Source organism: Bactrocera tryoni, chromosome 1 (genome assembly GCF_016617805.1).
Source record: "Bactrocera tryoni isolate S06 chromosome 1, CSIRO_BtryS06_freeze2, whole genome shotgun sequence".
Taxonomy (NCBI): Eukaryota; Metazoa; Arthropoda; class Insecta; order Diptera; family Tephritidae; genus Bactrocera; species Bactrocera tryoni.
In genome coordinates, this window is record NC_052499.1 from 4,798,034 (window position 1) to 4,807,963 (window position 9,930).

At 35.2% G+C, this 9,930-nt stretch overlaps 5 protein-coding genes across 5 annotated transcripts; 3 read left to right on the forward strand and 2 right to left on the reverse strand.

Moving 5' to 3' along the window:
* The first annotated feature begins 1,220 nt into the window (after window positions 1-1,220).
* LOC120778603 (tubulin-specific chaperone A) lies at window positions 1,221-1,913 on the forward strand. The gene is made up of 2 exons (XM_040110480.1): window positions 1,221-1,617; window positions 1,687-1,913. Exons 1-2 carry the CDS (start codon window positions 1,409-1,411, stop codon window positions 1,814-1,816), a joined length of 339 nt encoding a protein of 112 aa, XP_039966414.1. The 5' UTR covers window positions 1,221-1,408; the 3' UTR covers window positions 1,817-1,913.
* LOC120778585 lies at window positions 1,906-2,801 on the forward strand. Its single transcript, XM_040110455.1, has one exon. It carries the CDS (start codon window positions 1,923-1,925, stop codon window positions 2,706-2,708), a length of 786 nt encoding a protein of 261 aa, XP_039966389.1. The 5' UTR covers window positions 1,906-1,922; the 3' UTR covers window positions 2,709-2,801.
* Window positions 2,802-2,803: 2 nt separating this feature from the next.
* On the reverse strand, window positions 2,804-3,672 carry LOC120778593 (nucleoside diphosphate kinase). Its single transcript, XM_040110468.1, has 2 exons — window positions 3,469-3,672; window positions 2,804-3,241 (listed from the first exon to the last, which is right to left on the reverse strand). The coding sequence occupies exons 1-2, from the start codon at window positions 3,640-3,642 to the stop codon at window positions 2,909-2,911; spliced, it is 507 nt and encodes a 168-aa protein (XP_039966402.1). The 5' UTR covers window positions 3,643-3,672; the 3' UTR covers window positions 2,804-2,908.
* Window positions 3,673-4,080: 408 nt separating this feature from the next.
* LOC120774939 (deoxyhypusine hydroxylase) lies at window positions 4,081-5,335 on the reverse strand. Its single transcript, XM_040104821.1, has one exon. It carries the CDS (start codon window positions 5,165-5,167, stop codon window positions 4,265-4,267), a length of 903 nt encoding a protein of 300 aa, XP_039960755.1. The 5' UTR covers window positions 5,168-5,335; the 3' UTR covers window positions 4,081-4,264.
* A 460-nt stretch (window positions 5,336-5,795) lies between these two features.
* On the forward strand, window positions 5,796-9,298 carry LOC120774930 (nucleolar and coiled-body phosphoprotein 1). The gene is made up of 4 exons (XM_040104810.1): window positions 5,796-6,398; window positions 7,570-7,908; window positions 7,968-8,838; window positions 8,910-9,298. The coding sequence occupies exons 1-4, from the start codon at window positions 6,144-6,146 to the stop codon at window positions 8,978-8,980; spliced, it is 1,536 nt and encodes a 511-aa protein (XP_039960744.1). The 5' UTR covers window positions 5,796-6,143; the 3' UTR covers window positions 8,981-9,298.
* Window positions 9,299-9,930: the final 632 nt, after the last annotated feature.

Sequence of the window (9,930 nt, forward strand, 5' to 3'; positions counted from 1 at the left end):
TTTCTTACAGTCACAAAATGATCTGAAGTTATAATTTTTTAAATGTTGTATACATACAATACATTATATACATATATGTGATATTTTCAAAATTTACATTAGTTTTTTCCGTTGAAACGCCGCTTGTAGGAGACTCCAGTGCAAGTCAATTTGTTTACTGCAATCATTATGCATTTGTTCTTCACAAAACTGTCATAAAACTCCACAAATTAATAAGAATTAAAACAAGAAAAAACGTTAACTTTTGCACCGAAGCTTATCCAGTTTGTATGGAAGCTATATGCTATAGTTAACCGATCTGAACAATTTCTTCGGAGATTACAGTGTTGCCTTATAAAATAATCTATACCAAATTTCGAGAATAAATCTTGTGTTCATGAAATTCGTCTATTTATGGGAGGTGTCCGTATTGGGGAATTTCACCACATTTCCAAACTGTATTCAGAGAGATATTTCATTTCACCCCGTAATCGGGTGTAATAGTAATTAGTACCAATAGAAAGCCCAAATGCTGCATTTTCAAAATTTCGAATGTACTGATAGTGAGAAAACTCGTGAAAAGGAATAGTATAATAACTCAGCGACGCGCAAAATTTGGCGTTAGATTTTCTCCTTACCCGCAATATATTCGATTGATAAAAACCACTTTATTTCTACAAATAAGTATAATTTAATTTACTAAATTTTTCACAATGCTCTCCCTCCACCTGCAAGAAAAGCGGAAATCTGTCAAAATTTCCGACCATTGGGTCAACGTTTGCCAATGCTCAATACTTGTAGACAAAAACTACGATACTTATATTTTAAATTATTTACTCACTTATTTATACTCTCCCATGCAAATGATAGGTTCTGCATTTAACAATTAGCAGCCACAATAACCTTGGCATTCTCCCCAAATACCGTTTGGATTAAACAAAATTCCTTTCTTTCGGGAGCTATAGTAAATTATATCAATAGCAATGCATAAACTCACCTCTAAACAAACAATAGTGAATATATTAATATATTTGAACAATATTATTTAAACTTAATGCGGTATTTATCATGCCTATGCTATTTCAAATAAATGTTTGATGAAATGAAATGATCCACGGAATACGGAAATAAAAAATAACCGATTGCTTTTGCATTTGTGAACGATAAACAATTTCGCCGTAATCTATCGTGAATGATATTAAAATGAAGCACAAGTTCCACAGCTTTGGTACAAACAAAAACAATGTCTGTAAATTGCAGAAAATGCCGGCAGAATTTCTGACTCACTCTTTGTGACCAAGAGAAATCGTACAAAACAGGCGTTGTAAGTTTTGTCAAGGTATAACTTATATTAAACGCTGGCTTTGATGCAAACCGTTAGAACTTGCCAATATTTACATTGTTACCAGAATACAAATTATCAGACTTCATGGCCGATCCACGTTTACGACAATTGACAATTAAAACGGGCGTTGTGAAACGTTTGACAAAGGAGAAAACAGTTTGTGAAAAGGAAGTGGTTACAGAGCAGAACCGTTTGGAAAGATTCAAGGGTGAAGGTGCTGATGAGCACGTTCTAAAAAAACAAGAAGAAGTAATAGCTGAGTGTCTTATGATGCTTCCAGATACATTACGCAGGTGGGAATTATTAAACAGATGGTCTGGCTGAAAAGGTTTTCTTGAACAGATGTTTACTTATATTTTCAGATTAAGAAAAGAGTTAGAAACCCTTGAAAAATTCTTGTCAGAGGAAGAAGAACTGAAGGAAGCAAAAGAGTACGAAACGGCAATACAGGTTGTAAATGATGCCAAGGAAGTGCTTGCGAAAAAGGATTAACCAATTCGATGTACAAAAAAATATTAAGTCTAATTTTATAAGTGCACAAGCATAATTCACCAACTCTTAATATAAACACTATTTTTATTTAATTGAATTAATCGTAATGTCTAAAACTAATGATACAATTTTAAGTATCTCGCTGTTAAAAAACAGTATTGAAACTATACTTAGAAATATCGAGGAATTAGAAAGGATTAAATCCGACAACGGAGATTGGGGAATACATGTCAATAGATTGAAGCAACAAACAGAAAAGTTAATCCAGAAAGTGGAAAGTGCGCCGTTAGAACACTTAACTAAGGTGTTGAAGAAAAAAAAACTAAAACGTCAACGAAAGAAATATAAATTAAAACAAATCAAAGCGGATGCTAAAAATAGAATTACACCCCAAGACCTGATATCACAGAAAATCTCAAACATTCAACAGAGTAATAAATATCCTTCGAGTCCGTCTCATGTTACACACATATCTTCCGTAAAAAAGTGTCATCATATTCGTTTGCTGAAGCAACATGATGCTCAACGTTTTCTCCGAACCTTTGAGTTATTAAAAGAGTTACATTTTTCACGTGGTCAGAACGTTCATAATACAAAGGAATTTGCTGAACAACTACGTGATTTACGAATATATTGGGGAAAAATATTTGATGAAAATAACACAGAATGTACACAAGAACGGCACGTAGAGGATCAATGGAATGAGACAATTTTTGGACCGGTTGAACATTCCTGCTATAACGGTGACCAAAAAATGAGTGACTTCATACGAATACGGCACATTTGGGATAGCTACTTGACGCGTAGTAAAAATGGCTCTTCTATGCCTGGTGGTTGGATTCTTCCCAGTGGAAACGCCAGTTCAGAATGGCAGCAATACCAGGTCATTTGACCATCTGAATTGTTGCGTTTACCTGTTTTTTATGTAATACTTTTTAAATTAATAAACTTTCACTACTTTTCAAAGGAAATATCTCTAACAAAACGTTAAATTATGTAAATCACTTTTATTGGAATTCAGTTGCAACAGAGAACTTTTTTCTTAACTTTTAACGTATGAGCGAATGGTCATGCTGACCATTGAGTTGGAAATTATTCATATACCCAACCTTCAGCAGCTGGCTGCCATGAAACCAGCTCCTTCTCATTGAACCAAAGAGCGATTTCCTTATTTGCCGATTCAACAGCGTCCGAGCCGTGGATAATATTACGACCGACTTGAATACAGAAATCACCGCGGATGGTACCAGGCAAGGAGTCAGCTGGGTTAGTAGCTCCCAACATTTGACGACCAGTCTTCACAACATTCAAACCCTCCCAAACCATGGGAACCACTGGGCCAGAGCTCATGTAGTTGACCAAACCGGGGAAGAAGGGACGAGCAGACAAATCGGCATAGTGCTTCTCCAAAAGATCCTTTGATGCCTGGAAATATAAATTAAATAACATGTTTTAAAACTGACCTTCCATATTGTTTCCGTTGTTTTTCTTTGAAATAAAAAAAGTACACATGTGGCAAAATTCACTGGACAAACCTAACCACACTTTTATCCCTCGGTGGGAAAAAGATTTACACTGGAAAGTCCGAAATTCCAATCAACCCTAGACACAGTAAATTTGATTAGCCCATTTTCACTGGCCTATCTACTCACCCATGTGAATTTCATGGCCACCAATTTGAAGCCCTTCTGCTCAAAGCGCTCGATGATCTTGCCGACGAGTCCACGTTGGACTCCATCGGGTTTCACCATGATGAAAGTGCGCTCCTTATTTGCTGCCATTGCGTACGAGAACAAAGAGAAGAATGCCAAAATCGTACCAATCATGACGGCTTTTTTACCTAGCAAATTGATTAGCGAAAACGACCGGTTGAAAGAGCGGGAAGACATATTTTCGTGCTGTTGCGCAGAAATCATATTGGAAATTCGAAAAATAAAAGCCGGCGTTAACCAGTGTTGCAAACACAATTGAATTTCCATTCGATTACAAAAAGATTGCACAGTAAATACAATTATGAAATATCATAGAATTTTACAAAAAATAAATACATACATTTACTAAAATCTCATTTAAATATTTTGTGGATAAATAAATGTCTCATTATTTAGAAGAGATGTCTAACATTCTACCAGCTTCAGCTACATTACTTACAGAAAAAAAAATTTTGTGATCCTAACAAAGATACATAGCATTTTTAATATAATTAGTCAACAAGAAAAAAACTGTTGCTTAATATTATTGGCAATAAGAAAACTTGTTTTAACTTCGTTACATACATTATTAATTCAGTTTTACTGAAATTTTCATCTATTATTTTTGGAGTTTCAATATAGTTTTCTTGTACATACATATCATATATTACTGTTCTAAATATATAAAAAAGTTAATTGAGTTTACAAGGAATATATATACACATAAATCACGGACTAATATATACATATGTATATCTTATGTGCTTAATTTGCCCAAACTATCGGCATATTGGAATTCAGGGCTGTTCTCGTACTCGCACATATCCAAAGCTATTTCGCAACTCTCCTTTACAACTCTTTTTTCATCCAACGCATAACGACTTAATATGCTGACACATTCCTCCGTAGCGATCGCTCCAAGAGCTTCTGCGCATTCATGACGCACCATTTCATTTTCACTTTGATCTTCCAAGTTGTCCTTCAAATAAGAAATACTGCATGGTTCTTGAATTTGGCCCAATACAAAAGCGACCTCATGGCGAAATAGTGCCGAGCGATCCTTTAAACCTTTTGCGATAGCTAAAACACTTTCCGTGGTACCCAAATTACGTAAACTGAACATAGCACGATATCGGTCAAATAAGCTTTGATTAGGATCTAAGTAAATAGTTTTCAAATCTTCGACGTTTTTATTTCCGCTAATTGGAGGCGAAGGATCTACTGATGCGTAGGGATTTTTGTCATCTACTGTTTGACCACTCTGCAGCCAACGAACACGATCTAATGCGATTGAACACGTTTCCGCCACTTCCACTATAGGGTCTTCCTTGTATTGTTCTAGAATTGGAATGACCTCTGGTGCACCAATGGCGCCAAGCGCTTCACCGGCTTCATGCCTTACCATAGGTTCTTGCATCGTATCAGCGAGTACATTTGTTAGAATGTCTATGGCTCTTTTATCCTGCATCTGTCCCAGACAATAGGCTAGTTCATGTTTTAACAAAGCTGATTCATCGGAAAACCCACGACTAATTTCTTCAATCGCTTCAGCTCCTCCAAGATTTTTTAGAGTGAATAAAGCTCGAAAACGTTCCTTTAAAGGGCGTTCCTTATTATTTAGGACAGCACCAATGGCTTTCAGCTGCTCCTGAGTAACCATGCTCTAGTTTTTACTAAGACAGAAATTTCCAAGTTATAGGATGAAGAAAATAAATGTGCATGAAGTATTTACAATCTCAATTCGAAATGACATTTATTACAGATGTGGTATAGGGTTGCTGTGGTCTATAAATATATTTTTCAATACAAATTTTATTCCATATAAACTGATGTGTTCTTGCATAATACATTAAATTTTCAACACATTCAAATACACCACTTTACCGTACGGAAATTAAGTGAACTCAGATTAAAATTATGAAATCAAATTAATTTATGTAAAAAGTAACTGGAAACGCGATTGAAATATCAAAAACAACTCTGTTATTTCTTAACAGAAGTACCAACATCTGACTCGTTCGTTAATGACATTTATTCAAAAATCACATTTCGGAGTTCTTCAACGAGTGCAGTTGTAAAGCACGTGCTTTGAGAGATAAATGTAACTTTTAAAACTTCTCACTATTTCCAACAAAAATTGATACTTGAAAATGTATCCAGTATTTATAGATCCTTAATTGTAATTAGGAATTTTGATTAGTTACACTTAACGAGAACGAGTTTTCAAGATGGCACCACTAGTTTACGCTAAGAAAATGCAACACTGAGGATTTGAGTTATTCGTTGAAAATAAACGAGTAAATAAGTTAAACGGATGCGCGGCGTTACGTTGTGAAGTGGAAAATTTATTTCATTAAATTTACATGTTTTCGTGTACAAATAATTTACAAATTACCGGAATAAGTGAATTTGATAAGTTTTAATCGTGCAAACAATAAAATTATATGAATATTTAAAATTCTATCTCGCAAAAATATAGTAATACGGTGCAGTGGAAAAATTTTCGTTGTGCGCGTTGTTGTGAATCACGTATATAGAATAGCATTGAAAGCGCAAAATAAATTTGACGTATTAGTTCGGAATATCAGAATTGCGGAGAATTTAATACTAGCTATTTCTTAAACAAATAAATAACAATGTCTGAAGTTGCGAATAATAGTGAAATTCAGCAGAACACTGTACCAGTTGAACAGACGATTGTTGAAACGGGGGAAACGGTGTCGGCAAGCGCGCCCACGTCGACTGAGGCAGAGATATCAACTGCGACCGAAAAGCAAGTGGTCAACGACAGCATTGAAGCTGAATGTGCGTCAGGCGATGCGGGCACCAGCTCTGTGGAGGCGACGAAACCAACGGAGTCCTCACCAAAAGTGGAAAGCAAGAAGACACCCGTAAGTATAAGTCAATTGGTGCATTAACGCTCAATGTATGTGCATAAATTCTGTTCATGCATTTTGTATGCGGGGGGTTGCAGTAATTAGCGATACGATGCGATAAAATCAAATAGAAGCATTGTGCAAACAAAGTTCTACAAGTCTTCACAGAAACCTCTGGAAAATATCCAGAAATAGTTCCAATGTAGATCCAATTAGTTTCACAATTATGACGTTTATTGCAGTAATGAAATATATATCTAAACGTTATAGGCGTAAGTTTTTTATGAAAATATGTAGATGAAAGAGATAACTCCAACTTATCATATATTTGTACTAAAAACGAAAATATTGCTCGTGGCATAAAAAGCGCGCATTTTTCCCCTTATGTCTTTAATACTTGTGTTCAAGTTGTTACCTCATTTAATGTTTCCGCAGCGCCCCCTCCCAATATTTTCCTCTCTGTTGTCACATACTTTTGTGACGTATGAAACACATTAACTTCGCAGCTACTGCGCTGCCTTACGTTGTCATACAACTATAACATTTTTTTTTAATATTCCACCTATAACTCGGCTCTTAACATTACGTTTCGTGTAGTTAAATTTTCGTTACTTTGCATTGTGTTTTTTTTTTATTAGTTTTCCCTCTTTTTCTGTTTATACTCGTTACTTGTTCCTCAATGCAACGAACGAGCTGAATTATACGCTTCAAAGCGTGTTTGTTGTATACATGTATTGTGTTTTCTGAGGTTTGCTGTACTTCATACCCATTCCTATGATTCTTTTGGATTTTGCGCGCGTTTCAGTTTACGTACGGTCGGTTGATTTCAATTTTGTAATTCCTGATATATTCCTTTGCTTGTTTTGTGACATACTTTCTTTTCTTTTTTGAAGGATTCAATTATTGTTTGCCAATTTGTATAACATGGTGATATGATAGACTCAAAAAGTGATTTCACTTAGCAGAATTATTTTTTCCTATCTCTGGATATTAGGATATTTTCTTTTCTATATTATGTATTAGATAATCCAATAGGTCGAACTAAAGGCAAGAAGTACACCATAATTTAATTAATACGAAATTGCTGATAAGATTAACCATTGTTTTTTTCTGTTTTGTTTTGGTTACCGTTTTCTTTCGTAACTATGACTTGCATACACAAATTTTATTTGTTACACTTTTTAAGGTGAAACGGACACCTTCAAAGCGGATGTCTTTCATAGAGCGGGCGCAAAAAGAAAGTGAAGAGCTTGTTAAAAATATGGGCGGCAGTTTGGAGTTAGATGGTGGTCGACGCACACGATCAAGCACACGTGGTACACCAACCCGATCTTCAGCAGCGTCCACTCCGCCTCCTGCGAAAAAGGCGCGTACGTCTCCGGCAAATGCCAGCAGCACTCCGTCCCGTGGTCGTGGACGTGGGAGAAAAATTGAAACATCCGAAGAATCAGAAGATGCCAAAGAGGTAGCGGAGCCGAAAGCGATTAAAACACCAGAAAAATCAAAATCGCCTAAAAAGAAACAAGTTAGTTATTAAATATAATCGCAATTAATTTGATTATAAATATTTTTTTTTAACTCTAGGCTCCTGCAGACAAACACAACAACACATCGAAAGATTCAGCTGAGCCTGAGCCTGTGGCTGAATTATCTGTGTCAGTAGAGGTTGCTGAAAAGACTACCGAAAACAAAGAAGAAGACGTAGTGGAATCCTTATCAAGTGTGGAGCCCTCTGAGGAGCAAACAGATGGTAAAATCGAATCAGAAACTATTGCAGAAGATCAACAGAGCAAAGACCAAGACGTTATCGCTGTAGAAGCGGAACAAGAGGTATCAGCTATACCTAACGATAGTGAAACAGCAATGGACACAAGTGAGCCTGTAGTGGTAGAAAACCCAATAGATGCAGCCGTAGATACGGAGCCAATTAAGCCAAAAGAAACTACAGATGTTGAAATTGTTGCAGAAGAAACCACAGAATCAACCACCGAAGAAACAGCAACAGTCATGGAAACAAAAGATTTACCCTCTGAAGCAATGGAAGTCGATTCTAATTCAAAAAGCAGTGATGTCGAGCTAATTGAATCTACACCTGCTACAATCGAACCAACCTCAAATGCGGAAGAAACTTCTGCGCCGCTTGACGAAGCCAAAATTAGCCAGGAAACGGTAACTGTAGAAGAAAACACAATAGTCCAAGAGCCTGCAGTTAAAGCTAATGACGTTGAGGATGTGGTAGTCGTCAATGCAGAAGTTGCTCCACAAGCGCCGGTTGCTTGTGAAGTGGGGAGCTTAGCACCGAATACAAACGCGTTAACTGCAAACAATGAAGCTTGTGCCAATAACGTAAAAGAAGATGTGGCTGTCGAAAACCCCGCTACTGTTGAAGTTGAAAATTCAGCAATAGAAGTAAATGCCAACAATGATGATGGTGTAAAGCCAGAAAATGAGTTGTGTAAGTTAGCATTTTTAAAAAATGTATAATATTTCAACAGATAATGTTTTTTTTTTATTGGCTGCATGCAGGTGTACCAAAAGTCGTGTCGCCATCAATAACTAATGCAAATACGGATAGCACCGTGGCCACGATTTTGTAAATGTGAAATACATATACAAACATCGACTTCAACATTTATTACAATAGTTAACCGTTATAATGCCACAAAAGGCAAACACCGTTAAACCACCACAATATGAACGCAGCATGAATATATTTGCAATTGTGGAGTGGAGAAGTATACAAAAAGATGAGGAGTAATAGTTGCCGAGTTGACAAGCCATTTAGTTATGCACGAATGTCTACCACACAACCCGCCTGAAATATATTTATGGACGTTTAGTTTTGTATTTGTTTTCATACTTTTCTTAGATTTACTTCTCTATTTTCACTGCAGAAATTTAAATGGACAAATTTTAAGCATCAACGGATAAGATTTAATTAATATGTCGCGCTACATATACATTTTTTTAATTGGACTACAGAAACACAATGTATAATAATATATTATATATATAATTATATGCAAAAATAAAAATCTACAACTAATTTAGATTATGATAACAATTCAAAACAATAAAAAACATAAACAATCATTTATTGTTTTTATTGCAAAGTTTACAAAATGCAGTACATTTTATAAAATCGATAAAAATCAAAAAAAAAAAAATAATAATATATATATATATAACTGTGTATGTAACAGTGGACAAATATGTGTGTATGTGAAATTTTTTTTTAATTATGACTCAAAATTTTTTGCAAAGAAAATGAATTTCTATATAAATAAAATGTAAGGTAATGCTGTATAGTAAAAGGTGAATATCAAGAGCAATAATATATTAACATTAGAATAAATATATGCATGTGTAAAAAGTTTCGGAAAGCTTACTACTTTCAACAAAAGTTTCTACCGTAAACAAATTGTAATGTTTTTGTTTGGAACTGCTAAAGAGTGGTATTTTAGGTTAATAGTGCTTTTGAAAGTTTATTCTTGAAAGTGTTACAAAGAATAACACCGCTTAAATTGTATGTTTACTACATTTCAAT

Excerpts from the sequence above, each read along its gene's own strand:
- LOC120774939 (XM_040104821.1), bottom strand. The coding sequence starts at position 5,167 with ATGGTTACTCAGGAGCAGCTGAAAGCCATTGGTGCTGTCCTAAATAAT.
- LOC120778603 (XM_040110480.1), top strand. The coding sequence starts at position 1,409 with ATGGCCGATCCACGTTTACGACAATTGACAATTAAAACGGGCGTTGTG. Across the intron at positions 1,618-1,686 it reads CTTCCAGATACATTACGCAG|ATTAAGAAAAGAGTTAGAAA; the intron begins GTGGGAATTATT and ends TTATATTTTCAG.
- LOC120778593 (XM_040110468.1), bottom strand. The coding sequence starts at position 3,642 with ATGATTGGTACGATTTTGGCATTCTTCTCTTTGTTCTCGTACGCAATG. Across the intron at positions 3,242-3,468 it reads TGGCCATGAAATTCACATGG|GCATCAAAGGATCTTTTGGA; the intron begins GTGAGTAGATAG and ends TTATATTTCCAG.
- LOC120774930 (XM_040104810.1), top strand. The coding sequence starts at position 6,144 with ATGTCTGAAGTTGCGAATAATAGTGAAATTCAGCAGAACACTGTACCA. Across the intron at positions 6,399-7,569 it reads TGGAAAGCAAGAAGACACCC|GTGAAACGGACACCTTCAAA; the intron begins GTAAGTATAAGT and ends ACACTTTTTAAG. Across the intron at positions 8,839-8,909 it reads AAAGCCAGAAAATGAGTTGT|GTGTACCAAAAGTCGTGTCG; the intron begins GTAAGTTAGCAT and ends GGCTGCATGCAG.
- LOC120778585 (XM_040110455.1), top strand. The coding sequence starts at position 1,923 with ATGTCTAAAACTAATGATACAATTTTAAGTATCTCGCTGTTAAAAAAC.